The sequence below is a fragment of the Hyalella azteca genome, unplaced genomic scaffold, assembly GCF_000764305.2.
Source record: "Hyalella azteca isolate HAZT.00-mixed unplaced genomic scaffold, Hazt_2.0.2 contig5104, whole genome shotgun sequence".
NCBI lineage: Eukaryota > Metazoa > Arthropoda > Malacostraca > Amphipoda > Hyalellidae > Hyalella > Hyalella azteca.
Window position 1 is genome coordinate 444,183 of NW_025935305.1, and position 17,612 is coordinate 461,794.

The 17,612-nt window shown below is 36.1% G+C and overlaps 1 protein-coding gene across 1 annotated transcript; it reads right to left on the bottom strand.

Annotated features, from left to right (window-relative positions):
• Positions 1-447: 447 nt before the first annotated feature.
• On the bottom strand, positions 448-17,265 carry LOC108668233. Its single transcript, XM_047880269.1, has 4 exons — positions 16,328-17,265; positions 15,911-16,032; positions 4,923-5,144; positions 448-564 (listed from the first exon to the last, which is right to left on the bottom strand). Exons 1-4 carry the CDS (start codon positions 16,455-16,457, stop codon positions 448-450), a joined length of 591 nt encoding a protein of 196 aa, XP_047736225.1. The 5' UTR covers positions 16,458-17,265.
• Between the last annotated feature and the right edge of the window lie 347 nt (positions 17,266-17,612).

Consider the following 17,612-nt stretch of genomic DNA (forward strand, 5'->3'; position numbering starts at 1 on the left):
AAATTAAATGTTAATACATGGATCCATTGTGAAGAAACTTTCTTCATGTCAGATGATGATTTGATCCAGGAAGAATTCACATTCATATTCAATATTTATATTAGCATTTGATGGCAGAATTTTCTTAGTTAAAGACGTACAAATAATGACCAGAGAATTTGTTAATTTCAATTTGCAAGGAATCAAAATTCTTCAGATGTTGGTAACAGATCGAAAGGCAGGCCTCAGCAAGGATGTATAATATATTTAATGACATTTCAAATGTACCAACATTTTTTATCAAGTCAATAGAATCATTAAAGAATGAAATTTTGGTGAACAGAAGTACATAATACATGTAAATAGGATACAACAAGGAAATTTTATATGGAAAATGACTCTGAAAACTATCTCAAAGTTCATACAATTTTGGTAGTTTGAAAACAGATAGCTGGGATCGGCCAGCCGTCATTGGTTGGTTAATATCAGGCGCCACTGCACCATGAAGATACTTGTGGGTTCGTCCAGCACAGTGTGGGTAACGGTCTTGTGAGTTTGTCTCAAAGGGCCCCCCTGTCCTCCACACTGTAGGTGGCAGGTGAGATGGTCACATTATCATGGTTTTTAGTCCAAAAATTCCAATGTGGTCCAAATTACAAAGAAGTCTACAATTTTCTTTGAAGAAAAATTTACAGTCTGCACCGGCCTCTTGGAGAACTCCTGCTATTCTGCAGGGTCGAGTGTTTCATATAGTCAGGAGCATGACGTTGTTGTCAAAGGTATCACTAAGCAAGTTGAATTCTTTGATGATTTGATATGAAGTTGCTTGTTAGAAATACTCAAAGTCGTAGTTGTTGGTCCAATTACTCTGGTGTAGTCCAAATTTGGAAGAAGTCTACAACCTTTTTTGAAGCAAAATTTTTTTAAGCAAAATTGGAGAACTCCCACTTTTTTCAGAGTCCATAGTAACATATAGTCTGGAGCTTGACATTGTTGTCAAACTGTCTGAACTTTGAGATAGTTTTGTCATTTTCCATTCAAAATTTCCTTGTTGTATCCTATTTACATGTATTATGTACTTATGTTCAACAAAATTTCATTCTTTAATGCTTCTATTAACTGGAAAATGAATGTTGATGCATTTGAAATGTTGTTAAATATATTATACATCCTTGTTGAGACCTTCCTTTCAATCTGTTAATGTCATCTGAAGAGTTTTGATTCCTTGCATATTGGAATGTAATGTTCTCTGGTCATTATTCCTGTGTTTCAATATATTTATATTGATATGAATTTATGAGATTTGTTAAAGAAATCAAAATATCACAAGGATACAAACTTGAGTGTGATAGCTTGAGCTTGAAAAGAAATCAAAGAATGATTCATCAAAAGCCAAAAATGATATCCATAAATAGTTTGCATACCCACTATAGCCACTAACCACCATAACAGTTGTTATGGTAAGCTCTCTTGATAATGTGGGTGGCAACTTAGCGTGACTGAGGAACTTTGCTGAGTCAGGGTTTCAAAACAATGGTTTGATTGATGATGTCCTACTCCCCTACGTCCATCCCATCTCACCACTAAGATTAATACTTTGGATTTGTATTTAATAATTAAATAGAGAAACAATTACAAATAGAGGGAGCAGCAAGTATACATAGAGAACCAAGACTGAGGTAAAACCAAGTCACTGAGTCAACTTTTAAATTTCAGTGAATCACATCTTTGATAATTTGTCTGCTTCATCCCAGTCTAGATAAGTCAAACATTTATTAAAAATGTGATTTCCATAAGAAGTACACTTCATCCATTTTCAAATAACCATGTCATACTGAAAATAGATTAGACAGTAATGGTCATTTGTCATTAGATACAAAATCAAATAGTACATGTTTACTCAAACAACTTGCTACAAACCATAGCAAAAAGCATAGTGATCAGTATCACATCATGGAAAAAATAATTAACAATAATGCAAGGTCTCCCACAAAATTGCTGTTAACTTGCAAAGTTATTCAACAAATTCTAAGCCGGAGAAGGTAATGCAGCACACAGATTTCAGAAAGGATAATAAGCAGTGCAAAATCAGGTAATATTCAATTATAGGATTGTAGCATCTGTCCCATATTCCTAATTAGCCAGGTGAAGTTGTAACAATTATGATGGTGATTTAGTAGTAGATAATAATATTTAATTATGCCAGAAATATTACCTTACGTTTTTTAAGTTATCTCTAGAGAACTTACAATAATTATCCTATAGAAGACAAGTTGAATATGTTGAGTCTCATCAAAGAGAGCACAATAGAGCTACTGACAACTGACTCTACCAATCTGGTACCTCGGCTGGAACTAAATTCACTTGACAGGTAATTATGAACATACACTTCGGAAATACAAACTACATGTCATAAATGCATATCACTCACAATATTTTGCTTTTCATACATGTCACTTTATTTAAATTTGGTCCTCTAACAAACTCTGAATTCCTCACATATACATAATGAAATTTTAGCCAGGAACTCAATACCAAATGCTGCTTCATAAGATTATAGTTCTTTTGCCAATCCTAAAATGTATGATAGTTTGACAATAAGCTAAGCATTCTAGAGATTTTACAAAGTGTGATGGTTGTGAAATTGATTAAAGTTGATTGTTGATCGGAATAAAAAACTAAAATATTGTTTATTGTGAGGATTTTCTATCAAATCACCAAGAATGTAATATTTTTAGCTAAGGGATTGATGTGGAACTTCTGGCCTGCTACAGCTCACTGACCTGCCACTCTCCTCAGAGAGAACCATGAGTCAGTATACCTGGGGAAATGCAATACACTTAACACCAGAAGCATCACATCAGGCCTACACTTCAGAGCCGACATCACTATGTTATGACTGTCACTTGCACAAAACTGACGACTTATAGCAGACTCATGTGTGCAGCTAAGAAAAAACTGGTTGCCGATATTCCAATGAAGCAGCATTCAAGCTCCAATAAGCAAGAGGCTCCATTATTCTATTTCATGTCCACGCAATCACAAGTAGCTGCCAACTTCGAGGGACATAGAATAGCTGAGCTCCTATTCCTTGGTGGCAGCGAATGCCCCATGTTAGGTACATTACTTAGCTTGGTCATGTTGTCTCCAAAGATCAAATGTTCTGCACTTGATTCCTTTGTCTTCATGCATCTTAATACTTGTGTCAATGAATCATTTGCTTGATGGAGCAATGGGTGTAGATGCTGTTCAAATAAATTTTTTGGACCCAAGTATCATCAGAGCTTCAAAGCAACTTTCACTATTGAATGACTCCAAAAGAAAGGTCTTTTCAAGTACCCTTTTGTGTTGCAAGCATAATCATACTCAGGGCACTAAATAGGCTTTTCTGTTACATTTTTGCAAAGGAAATAACTTTTCAAGTCCCTTTTTGTTACGATAGCCTGATCATTTTCAGAACATTGAAAAGATTTTTCAGTTATACGTCTGTAATGATATGTCTTTTCAAGCTCATTTTGTGATGCAAGCATAATCACTCAGATAACTGAATAGGTATTCCTTTTGAATGTATGTTATGAATACTTTTTTTAAAGTTCCCTTTTGTAATACAAGCATGGTCACACTAGGCAAACTGCATAGGTTTTTCTGTTGAATGTTTGCAAAGAAAATGTCTTTTCAAAGCTCCTTTTGTAGTACAAGCATAATCGCACTCAGANACAAGATACAAGATTAATTAGATGCACATGACACTCAAAAGGTAATGAAATAAAACATGAAATACATTAAGGTACAATTGTAAATGAATGATTCTACTGGATACTATAGCTAATGTTCTGCGGCCCTCTTCAACGACAGCATGATTATTTTCAGAACATTGAAAAGATTTTTCAGTCAAACATCTGTAAAGATATGTCTTTTCACGCTTACTTTCTGATGCAAGCATAATCACACTCAGATAACTGAATAGGTTTTCATTTTGAATGTATGTAAATAATACTTTTTTTCAAGTTTCCTTTTGTAATACAAGCACAATCACACTAGGCAAACTGCATAGGTTTTTCAGTCGAATGCTTAAAAAGAAAATGGCTTTTCAAGTCTCCTTTTGTAATGCAAGCATAATCACACTCAGAACACTGAATAGGTTTTACTGTTGAATGCTTGTAAAGAAAATGTCGATTCAATGCTCCTTTTGTAAGGCAAGCATAATCACACTCAGAACAATGAATAGATTTTTCTGTTGAATGCTTGTAAAGAAAATGTCGATTCAAGTCACTTTTTGTAATGCAAGCATAATCACACTCAGTACACTGAATAGTTTTCTCTGTTGAATGCTTGCGAAGAAAATGTATTTTCAAGTTCTGTTTTGAGATGCAAGCATAATCACACTGAGAACACTGAATAGGTCTTTCTGTTGAATGTTTGTTAAGGAAATGTATTCCCAAGTTCCTTTTTCTGGTGCAAGCATAATCACACTCAGAGCATTGGTAATACTTTTTGTTTGTATGCCTGAAGAGGAAATGACTTTTCAACTCCTCCTCTGTGGTGCCAGCATAATCACACTGGGAGCACTGAAAAAGTTTTACTGTTGAGTGCTTGAAATGGAAATGACATTTCAACATCCATTTTGTGGTGCAAGAATATTTGCACTCAGAGCAGAAAAACTTCTTCATTGTTGAACGTTTGGAAAGGCAATGCTTATGCAATATTTCTTTGTAACCTTCGGCATATTTTCTTTGAAAGTATTCCTGTGCATTTATCTGAGGATGCTTCAATAGAAAATGTTGTTTGAGATCAGAACCAGTGGCACAAAAATTCAAACAGATTTGGCACTGATGTTTATTTCTGCGCAAATTTTCGTAGTAAATATGCTGTTGCATAAATTTTCTCTTGTGTGATTGTCCACAATTAGGGAACTGAAACGTTGTCTCTGTTGAATGCATAGCATTAATGTGCTGCTGCAGTCCAATTCCTGAACTTGAGGTGTATTTAGAGCAGCGATGGGGCCCTGAAGCTTGATGTTCTAGATCAACAAGCTGCTGCAGGTGGTCTGTACCCGCAGGCACCAATCCATGCTGGGAACACCCAAGCCTGGTGTGTTGCTTGGAGGTGGATGCTCCTGATATGTCAGTAGCTCCTGTTGCAGGTGCTGATCCACCTTCGCCAAACTAAAAAAATACACAATGAAACTATCTCCCACCGTAACAACAGCCACAGTAAACTGGCGACTTTCAGGTTTGATTCTCAGTAAAATTTCTTATTAAGCTCAACAGAAAATAGAAATTATGATGGATATTTTCAAATTTGGGAATTTTCAACCAGTCTTTTCTGGTTTATGTAATGCTTACTCCACAGCAAAGCTTGGTCTGAAGAAATAGTGAGTATTATTCATGTAGACTTAGGTACAATGATTTCAATAATTACTAATACTTGATTTTTAAAGTTGGAAAATGATTTCCGAAAGAGCTATGGTTTTGAAAATGTGCTGTGACACTTTTAGAGCAAAGCAATACTTCTATTTTTTCTATCATCAAAACCTGACAATCTCACATAATATAATTGACAGTCACCCTCACAACACCACATACGACCCAGTACAACCCTCAAGTCAAGACAAAATATCAACTCAGTCCACTTGATCGCAACTTAGAAATCTTTTGCCTAACCTTTTATACTATGGTCATTTTCACTGCCTATTACAAAGGTACAAAAGCAAAATCATTAAGAAGCAATATCATATTAAAAGTCCTCACAAGAAAATCATTTGGACAAGATAAGGCCTACACCTACTACAAACCTGCAAAACCATCTGTTGTCCAATAATTGACTATGCCTGCCCAACCTGGAGCAGGCATAGATTTAAAAAATTGGCATAAATAAAAAAGGACTCACAGATTTACAAGACAGAAGATGGTACAACTATTTCATGGTAACTGTATTCTCTTAAACAATTCTAAAGGCGGAATAAACCGCAACATCATCAAGACATTTAGCTACTGTCATCTCTTTGGAGAGAGAATTTTGAAACCGAGATGCATTTGAGCTTTGGCTCCAGTCTCAGCTGGACCAGCTGGTGTCAGCCACAATGACAAACCCACTGTGTAAAATAATGAAACAATCTCCTTAGAGTTACTGTACTAATCATAACCCTAATACTCAAGATAAGCGCCCTATTTTTGATCCCTCAAGAATGATAGTTACATGTGATAGTTCATGATAGATGATGATTGATAATAGTTAAAGTAAAGATTTAATAGTATACACTAAGTAGACCATGGACAGCTCAAAGATGAAAGAATTGCTGTTGGGAAACCAAGCAATCCATTTTTTCCCATGCAGTGTGGCATTGTTACCTATTCTATCCTTCTGTGGATAAGATCTCAGATACATGAGGAGAGTAAGGATGTTATGTTTAAAGTAACTGGTTCGATTGCAACAAGTTCCTGCACTGCAGGATTAACATGTTCCAGGATTTCATCTTTCCTTAGATATATATTCAGATATATTGTCATCTATTTCTGAAGATCGAAAATCACACGAAAATACATTTTGCTATCAAAATTGAACTGTATGAGGAAAATGGCATCTGTAGTCAATATCAGTATCAGCAGTTATCAGTCAACTATAATATACTTAAATACCAACCAATAAATAAATACCAATACCTATGAATTAGCGCTGTTAAGGAATAGAGAAAATCTCTAAATAGTTTGTTGCACAGTGCCATTTAGGGAGAGCTAAAATTATGTTTATTTACCTGATTTCCCAACAGAGCAGAAGTGTTCTGTGAGGAGTTTGGGAGGGCGTCGTGAGTCTCAACTTGAGCTTCCATCTTGTACGGCACACAAGAGGAGAGTGCAGGTGCAGGGCCGAGATGTGCAGTTGAACAAGCCTGGGGGATGTGGAGGACAATGTTGATGTGGCTGCAGTGAGGTTTGCATTTTATGAGAGAGGATCTGATGTATAACTCCTTATAGATCTCTTTGCAAGTGTCTAATTCAACAAAAGGTCATAAATGTGGTAGCATCACAATTTACTAGCTATACAATGTCTTCTCATGTCAGTGCTCCGTAATGCAAATATTCCACTTGCCTGTTTTCAAACTAAGTAAATAAAATTTTCTATTTTTGTCTGATCAAATTGACATTCATAAATAATAGAGACATCTCTTTCCTTGAATTGTAGTTGTGTTATATCACTTAAGTTGAAAATTTATATCAATGGACATGAAGGTTCTCCTGTATTATTCTTTGCAATTCTCTGCTCTATTATTTTTTGATTGACAAAAAAGTAGACGCTTTTAAGGGGACCGGCTACCCTCCGGAAAAACTTCTACAGTTATCATCCGATCATCATGAAACTTCACATACATACGTAAAATGTAAAAAGAAAAACATTTTGCTCATATGAATTTTTCGAAAAAAATTGATAGAAAATGTGAAATTCATAGAAAACGGCTAAAAAGGGGTACTTTGGAAAATCTATCTCCTCCCACAAATATCATCCTACAACATCGAGACACGTATCAATCGATTCGTAAAGACCATATCTATTGACTCTAACATCACTTTTTTCATTTTCCATCTAGTTTTTTTTATTGCGTTTTTTCCATTTTTCCCATTTTTTTCTCATTTTTCACCCCTTCCCCCCATATAAAAAACGAACCAGACCGAAATTCAAAAAAGTGATGTTAGAGTCGATAGGCCTGGTCTTTACGAATCGAATGGTATATGTCTCATTGCTGTAGCTTGAAAACTGTAGGAGGAGATAGATTTGCCGTGAGAGCAGTATGAGGTTTTCAGTACGGCCAAAAGACTGCCCGCGCGGCACTTAAATAGACATAAAAGAGTGGCAACGCAGCCAAGATACCGTAACTTAGCCTTAAACCATTCAGGAAAGTATGGAGCAACTGGCTGCACACCTTTCACGTTGCTGTCATGATGGGCACTGAGAGGTTTGGCTTCAGCTCGCAGTTTTAGTAGTCACGCCCCGTAATTAGTGCCTTAGGAATTACTTAAGGCCGCCCCCCCCCCCCCCCTATCGATGCGTAAGAAAGTGCTCTTTCAAACAAGACTATGCCCACTTTAGTGCCATGATTGGCTGCTTAATGCCAGGCCTTCCTTTGTGGAGTGACCAGCACATCATTTATTCTCGTAGAGTTTTGTTAAGGGACCTAAAACCCGCCTCCCTTTGAGGAGCTGTCACAAAGTCATTTTTCGATGCACAGGGACGATACTTATATCGTTCGATGCGCAAGAAAACAACCTTTAAGATGAGATAAGAAACAGAAAAACTCAAAATTTTCAAATTTTAGGGTAGCCGGTCCCCTTAAAAAAAATTGGCATGGTTGCTGCCACTAGAGACCACCACATTTCATTATTATTCAACTACAGACAACTATGAGGAATAATGAGTTTGGATTTAAAATGGTAAACCTATTGCAGGTAATTTTAGATAAAAATATTCATGACTTCTGACCAATTATTGAATCAAGATGAAGGAGATTATACCTAATTATTATTGCTTAGTATTTCAGACATAATACTGGGTTGCAATTTGTCTTCCCAGCCTAACTTGAAGTTTTTATCACGGGAATAGCATTCATTCTGCAATTTTTTAATGAAAATCTATGCAAGAATTTCAAATGCTCTGCTGACCACTTGCATATCAACTGCACCTACCTCATTTCCATATGAGAATGGCTCTTCTTTGATGGATACTTCTTCTGTTTTATCCTCAGGCTCTTCCTTGATGGAGATAGCAGAATCTTTGAGTACCGGCAGAGGGTCAACCTTTTCTAAGGCTGGAAAAAATGTACATTGATGTACTGGTACCACTAGGCTATGGAGCAAGAAGTCTCATAGTAGATACAATACCGACCAAATTGAGAAATGTAAGCTTAGGCAAAAACATTGCTCAGAGTGAAATATATCATGAGTGAAACTGATGGGGTGGCATTTTCCCACACAACCTTATCTAATCTTGTTTTTAAACTCTTGAGAGATAAATACAGATGAGAATAAAATTGGATAGATTTACATACACCTAAGTTCCTCCTCTGTAAAATATCAATTGATTGGTGATTCAAATGGAATCTGGCTTACCTTCAGACTTTAATTTGCTGCCACCAGGAGATGCTTGAGTGAGGCTCTGCTCAGGGCATCTGCCACTCCTGACTGCAGCATTGGAGAGTTGGTGCAGCACAACACTGCATTCTTTGGTAATGGACACCATCACCAAATGTGATGATAGTTATGAACCACTGAGGTTGAAATTTTTAATCTATAATGTTGGCAGAATTAATAATAACACTGTACGGATACAGGAAATTGTACAGAGTTTAATAGAGACAACAAAAGGCCTTAATTTCAGCATTTGCAAAACAATTAACCCATCCAAAGTTAGTCAAGCACACAATTGCTTGCTTGCTGCATCAGCAATTTTTAATGCACAGGATTTGGCTACATGCAAGAATTGCTTGTATAATAGAAATTAAAAACATCTTGAAATAGACATGACAGCTTGAAGGATATCACAGGGAATGGATATCTAAGGGATGATTTTCAGGATGCATTTTGGCTCCAGAATATTGCCATCAATATTTTTGTACACCTAGCAACATACACATTGCTACATGAATATCATCAACATTTGAGATTTTCAATAATTCTATTGTTGGAGTAAGTTGCCTGAACTTAAGACATAAGAAAAGATACAAGCTCTTGATAGTGAAAATTATCGATTAGTGAATAGTATTCATGAATTACAAGTTTAATCAACAAGACTTGTTATAGTAATAGTTTGTGTCTGAGTAGAGACTTCTGCCTATTTCTTTCATCTTTCTAAGTCTAGTCTCATTCGTTTCATACAATTCATCAAATCTCTTGTCAAGTCGTATTCTTATTGCAAATTTCTCAACTACTTTCCATAATAATATTGTGATTTTTAAGCATCTCATAAGAGATTTCAGCTCTAAGGTTTTCTTGTTCCTTTTATGTAAACCTGAAGTATTGTCATTGAATTTTTTAACTAATTTTGAACCTTTTTAAAAACATTTTAGAATTTTCTCTTCAATTGCATTGTTTTGACCTGCAGGATAAATTTCACAAATATGTCTGATTGTCACCATAACCATACTTGAAAGATAAATTAGGGTGATATGTCTAAGGTATTGCAACACTGAGCTGTATTCAACCATCATCAGCACATTAGTCATTAGAAAAGGTCTACTAGCCCTTAAGCAACACCAAAGTCAATCATTAATTAGAAATGTAATCAACATAAGGAGTTCACTTCATCAAAACTCAAGCAACCTTGTTATACTGAACATAGATTAGACAGTAATGGTCATTAGTCATTAGATACCAAATTAAATAGTACATGTTTACTCAAACAACTTGCACTTCAGGAACTGGGGGTTTGCAAATACCCCTTAGCAGGAAACTCCTGCTACCTTGCAGCATGAATGAAAATGGGTCACCCCAGAACACAGTCAGCACAAATATTCTGATACCCAATTATCAAGATTCTATATTTTTTCTTTATTTCACAGATGCGCATGGATGGGAAAGAAAAGACAATAAAGTCTACTTCTTATACTTCTCATTTTCATTCTCTATTCTCTGCAGATACAGAAATGCACTAGTTATCAGGGGCTATACTTTCAAAACTCACTAAGTGAACGTAAGTACTTTTGCTCTAATTTCATGTTTATGATTAGTGAATTTTGCTCAAAAGGCCGTCAATTATTGGCTGATAAACTTATGATCTCTTAACTTTTCTTGGAAGTATGGGCCCAGAACACAATTAGTAATGAAATAATCATATCTAACAAATGGTTGGTGATAACTGAGCATGTAAGGCATAATTTATACTGTGGTTTCTACTCAGGTTAAATGAAGTCACATATTGATGGAAATAATGAGCTAGCTCAGTACAGCATTCCCTTCATTTGAAATATGTCGGTCAAGGACATGCTGTGAAAAGTAACAGAAGTAACAGGCAAAGGAATGACAGGTGATTCATGGGAAATTATAAACAATGTCAGGAACACAAAGCTGAAAATCAACATCCAAAAACAGAAACAGGCTAAGACCGGTACTTTTGATTGGGACAAATCATAGCAAATTGCATAGTGATCAGCACCACATCATGAAAAATAGAACAAAAAATATTGCAGTACCATTTGCAAAATAACACTAAAATTTGAAGGATATTCATAAAATTTTATGCCAGAGAAGGTTATGCAGCTAACAGCTTTCAGACTGAAAAATAAGCAGGGCAAAATCGGGTAACATTCAATTACAGGATCATGGCATCAATGCCTAAATCACTAATTAGCCAGGAGAAGCTTCAACAATTATCATGGTGATTTAGTTGTAGATAATAATGTGTAATTATGTAATAAATTTTACATTACAGTTTTTAAGTTATCTTTGGAGAACTTACAATCAGTATCCTATAGACGACAAGTTGCATATGTTAAGTTTTATCAAAGAGAGCACACTAGAGCTACTGGCAACAGACACTATGAAGCTGGAACCTCAGTCGGAACTAAATTGAACTAACAGGTAATTAAGAGCAAACACTTCAGAACTACAAACTACATGTAATAACTGGGTATCACTCACAACATTTTGCTTTTTCCTACATGTCACTCTATTTAAATTTCGTCCTATAACAAACTCTGAATTCCTCATATATGCATATTGAAATTTAGCTGGGAACTCAATACCAAATGCTGCTTCATAAGATTATAGTTCTTTTGCTAATCCTCAAACGTATGCTAGTTTGACAATTAGCAAAGCATTCTAGATATTTTACCTAGTGGGATAATTTTGTAATTCATTATTGTTGACTGTTGATCGAAATAAAAATCTGAAAATTATTTATTGCAAGAGGATTTCTCATTCAATTGCTAAGAATGTAATTTTTTCAGCTAAGAGATTGGATTTGTGAGAGAGATTGCATTTCCTGGGGAAATGCAACACACTTACCACCAGAAGTATGACTGTCACGTGCACAAAACTGGCAACTCATAGTGGGCTCATATGTGCAGCTAAGAAAAAACTGGTTGCTGATATTCTAATGAAGCTGCATTCAAGCTCCAACAAGCAAGAAGCTCCATCGTTCTATTTCATGTCCACGCCATCACAAGTAACTGCAACTTCGAAGGACAAAGAACATCTAAGCTCCTCTTTCCTGGTGGCAGTGGGTGCCTTAGATTAGGTACCTACACTACATAGCTTGGACCAGTTGTTACTAAAGATCAAATACTCTGCACTTGATCCCTTTGTCTTCATGCATCTTCATACTTGTGTCAATGAATCATTTGCTTGATGGAGCATTGAGTGTAGACGCTGTTCAAATAAATTTTTTGGACCCAAGTATCATCACAGAGCTTCAAAGGAACTTTCACTATTGAATGACTCCAAAAAAATATTTCTTAAGTTCCCTTTTATGTTACAAACATTATCATACTCAGGCACTAAGGAGGCTTATCTGTTGCATATTGGCAAAGGAAATGACTTTTCAAGTCCCTTTTTGTTATGATAGCCTGATCATTTTCAAAACATTGAAAAAATTTTTCAGTTGTACGTCTGTAGATAAGTCTTTTCAAGCTCAATTTGTGATGCAAGCATAATCACACTCAGATGACTGAATAAGTTTTTCTTTTGAATGTATGTCAAGAAAATGTCTGTTCAAATCTTTTTTTGTAATGCAAATATAATCACACTCAGAACACTGAATAGCTTTTTCTGTTGAATGTTTGCGAAGATGTGTTTTCAAGTGAAATTTTGTGGCGCAAGCAAAATCACACTCAGAACACTGAAAAGGTTTTTCAGTTGAATGCTTACAATGAAAATGTATTTTCAGGTTCCATTTTGTGATGCAAGCATAATCACACTCTGGACACTGAACAGGTTTTCCTGTTAAGTGTTTGTAAATAAAATGTGATTTCAAAGCTCCTTTTGTAGTACAAGCATAATCACACTCAGAACACTGAACAGGTTTTTCTGTTGAGTGTTTAAGAAGCAAGTGTGTTCTCAAAGTTGTTTGTGAAGAAAATGTGTTTTCAAAGCTCTTTTTGTAATGCAAGCATAATCACACTTAGAACACTGAACAGATTTTTCTGATGAGTGTTTATGAAGAAAATGCATTTTCAATGCTCCTTTTGTAGTACAAGCATAATCACCCTCAGAACACTGAACAGGCTTTTCTGTTGAGTGCTTACGAAGAAAATGTATTTTCAAGTCTCCTTTTGTGACGCAAGCATAATCACACTCAGAACACTGAATAGCTTTTTCTGTTGAATGCTTGCGAAGAAAATGTATTTTCAAGTTCTGTTTTGTGATGCAAGCATAATCACACTCAGAACACTGAACAGGTTTTTCTGTTGAGTGTTTGTGAAGAAAATGTATTTTCAAAGCTGCTTTTGTAGTACAAGCAAAATCACACTCAGAACACTGAATAGATTTCTCTGCTGAATGCTTACGAAGAAAATGTATTTTCAAGTTTGATTTTGTGATGCAAGCATAATCACACTCAGAACACTGAACAGGTTTATCTGTTGAGTGTTTGTATAGAAAATGTGATTTCAAAGCTCCTTGTGTAGCACAGGCATAATCACACTCAGAACACTGAACAGGTTTTTCTGTTGAGTGTTTGTTAAGGAAATGTATTTCCAAGTTCCTTTTTCTGGTGCAAGCATAATCACACTCAGAGCATTGGAAAGACTTTTTGTTTGTATGCCTGAAGAGGAAATGACTTTTCAACTCCTCCTCTGTGGTACCAGCATAATCACACTGGGAGCACTGAAAAAGTTTTACTGTTGAGTGCTTGAAATGGAAATGGCATTTCAACATCCATTTTGTGGTGCAAGCATATTTGCACTCAGAGCAGAAAAACTTCTTCATTGATAAACGTTTGGAAGGGCAATGCTTGTGCAAGATTTCTTTGCAACCTTCAGCATATTTTCTTTGAAAGAATTCCTGTGCATTTATCTGAGGATGCTTCAAGAGAACATGTTGTTCAAGATCAGAACCAGTGACAAACAAATTCAAGCAGATTTGGCATTGGTGTTTACTTCTGCACAAAGGCTCATAGTTAATGTGCGGTGGCATACATTTTTTAGTTTGTGATTGTCCACAGTTAGGGAACTGAAATGTTGTTTCTGTTGAATGCATGGCATTAATGTGCTTCTGCAGTCCAATTCTTGAACTAGAGGTGTATTTAGAGCAGCGGTGGGGTCCTGAAGCAAGATGTTCTAGATCAATGAGCTGCTGCAGTTGGCCTGCACCTACAGCCACCAATCCACCCTGGGAACACCCAAGTCTGGTGTGTTGCTTAGAGGTGGAAGCTCCAGATGTGTCAGCAACAGCAGCAGCATCTCCTGCTGCAGGTGCTCCACCTTCGCCAAACTAATGATAAAAATACTGAATGAAATAATATCAAATTTAATATCTGCAGTGAACTGTTGACTTCCAAATTTTATTCTCATTAAAATCCCCTGGTTATCCCCTATCCCTTGAAATCCTCTAACAGAAAACAAAAATTGTGACAAATATTTTAATAATTTGGGAGTTTTTACCCAAAATGTTCGGGTTCATGCAAGGATTGTTCAGCAGAAATAATTGGTTTGAAAAAATAAGCATTGCATTTACCTCGTCTCCAATTGTAGTATTATTTTGTCAATGTTTTGTGACACTTTGGCAGCAACTCAATAGCCCAATTTTTACTGAAACGTGGAAATTTCAACCAATAAATCAACAGTTACCATCATAACACCACACATGGCCCAGAACTGCTGCCACCCTCAAGTCAAAGTCATTAACCAACTTCTTCTGCTTGAACACCACCCAAAAATCCTTGATGCTCATTTCCACCTCTAGCCACATAACCACAGCAGCATAAGCGTGAAAACGCAAAAACATACTAAAAACCCTCTCATGAACATTTGTAAAAGCTGAGGATACTTTACTACAAACAAAAAATAAAAACATGTCGTCCAGTAATTGAATATGACAGCCCAATCAGTACCCCTATCACTTCTTCAAAACTCATTCACCCCCAAATAGTTTAAAAAGGGGCCTTGCATACAATAAGCCACTGCTCTGAGCAACAGCCAAAAATTATCCATACTTTGAAAGTGAAATTCGTTCCATCCAACAACACACTAATCTCCAACAGCAATGTCTCCATCCACAACACCCCTGCCACCAAAACGCAAGACCAAACCACCAAGCTTGCAACATGTAAGACACTTGGCATACCAAAATACATCAACATCATTTAGCCATTACTACCAATTATCACCAGCCCTACCCTTAAAATAGCCAGTAACCGGCCAGTAATAGCCAAATATCCGTCCAAGCCATCATTGACTCACAACAAACGCAAGCAATCTATCTTCCATTGGCCCCAAAAAAGATATACTACATAATTCCTCATAGAATTCTCTGCAAGTTTATAATTTCTGAACAGCACATGAATATGTTTGCACAATTACTAGCTTTAAAATATCTTTCATGTCAATCCTGCTTAATGTCAAAAATCATACTTGCTGGTATTCATATCAAAATGTATATATAAACTTAAGGTACAGCCTCCTTCAAGATGTTACAAGACTTTTTAACTGCGCTGCACAATTCAAAACAAAATGCCAGCCATGCTGCGTGCAGGCGTTGTTTTGAACCACGATAATGCCTATCCACACACAGCAAATCAAAATCAAGATCTTGACTTTTTCTTGGGCTGAGAACATTTTGATCAACCTCCACACAATCATAATCAGGCACTGAGTGACTATCATTCATTTATGCACTTGAAGAAGCCCCTGGCAGGGCCTGCATTTGAATAACAATTTTTTAAATGATAATTCATGTTTGCATTTCAAATGCTTTGGTAAATATTTACTGGCATATCAAGCACCTACCTCATTCCCATATAAGAATGGTTCCTCTTTAATGACTACATCTTCAATTCCATAATCAGGTTCCTCCTTGATGGAGATAGCAGAAACTTTGAGGACTGGTGGAGGGCCAATTTTCTCTGAGGCTGGAAAATATGTATATTAATGTACTTGTACTGCAGGGCTATAGAGCAAGCTATTTCACTTTACATACAATGTTCATCCAATTGATGAGTCACTTGAGCTTTAAACAAAAAGTTATTTTCACTCAGCTGAGATAGACTCATGAGGTGGCATGTTCTCACACAATATCATCAATTCTTGAATTGAAACTTCAAAGATTTATATACAGATGAGAATAAAATCAGATAAATTGACATAACCTCAGTTCCTCCTCTGAATATTAACAATTGATAATAAGGCACATGGCATCTGGCTTACCTTCAGACTTAACTTTGCTACCACCAGAAGATGCTTGACTGATTCTCTGCTCAGGGCATTTGCCACTACAGACTAAAGCATCATAGACTTGGTGCAGCACTACACTGCATTCTTTGTCTATGAATGCCATCCACAGATGTGATGTAAATTATCAATCACTGAGGTTTAAGCATTTAATCTTTCAAAGTTGGCAGTAATGGTAATAACACTGGAAGGAATACATCAAATAGTACAAAGCGCAATAGACGCTCATAAGAATGTCTTAATTACAACATTTGCAGCAAAATTCACTTTTCCCCTAAAACCACAGCAAACAATTTGAGCATGTCATGTATAATATGAATAAAAACCAACTTGAAATAGATATAAAATTTCACAGCATAGACATCAAAGCCATTTATTTGGTTAGAACATTGCTAAAAATCTAATTGTATACACATAGTAATTTAAAAATTGCTACTTTGAGGTGTTATATCAAAAGTGTTAAAACAACTGAGCACTATTTAATTTTATCCTTCACATCAATTATTGGAACCTAATCAACTAAGCCTCAACAACACTTATTGGTCATAAACAAAAGAGATATATTCACTTAATCATAACACATTAGTGTGTTCAAACATCATCAAATCATACTGATTTATGCTTGTACACATTCTTGAACATGCCAAGTCTGTGTCAGGACTGAGTCAAAACAGCTGTTACTGCAGTTTAGTATAAAAACAATGAAGGATATACCAAATCATAGTGATTACTAGTGCTTTTCAACTCAATTAGATTTGTATCAATTAGTTATTGTTTGACTTGTTGTTGTTGTTTATTGCGTCCGTCACGCTCGCCCGAAGGGAGGCTCAGGAGGTGGGTGGGGGCCGGCACTGGAAGAGGAGGGAGGTGGGCAAAGGCAGGAAGGGTGGCCGGGAATACCGTCTAACAGGGTAAAAAGGGACGGTTTTGAGCGTTTTTTGTTAATAACTCCTTACCATGAAACATTTCAGAAACAAGTTTAGGCTCATTTTATAGCTCTTTGCGAGGGCTATCCAATAGCATCTTCAAAAAATTCCATATGCTATTTGTAAGGTGCCAGACGCAAAATAAAACCATCCCGATTTTCCCCTGGGAACGGAGTAATCAGGGACACTTGCAATAAAAGTTAATTTTAAAATGTTTGAAGCATGCAGAGTGTACTCATCCGTTACTAAGAGTACTTTGAAGTCCTCCTCTTTCATTGTAGATGATGTAGATGTAAAATAAATGACATTTTCTGTGATTTTTACTTGTTTTTCGT

What these genes read in the sequence shown, in the direction of transcription:
- LOC108668233 (XM_047880269.1), bottom strand. Translation starts at nt 16,457, where the DNA reads ATGGCATTCATAGACAAAGAATGCAGTGTAGTGCTGCACCAAGTCTAT. An exon ending in CATTCTTATATGGGAATGAG is followed by an intron (nt 5,145 to 15,910) that starts GTAGGTGCTTGA and finishes GTATTTTTTTAG; the next exon opens with TTTGGCGAAGGTGGATCAGC. An exon ending in GACTGCAGCAGCACATTAAT is followed by an intron (nt 565 to 4,922) that starts GCTATGCATTCA and finishes TGCCACCTACAG; the next exon opens with TGTGGAGGACAGGGGGGCCC.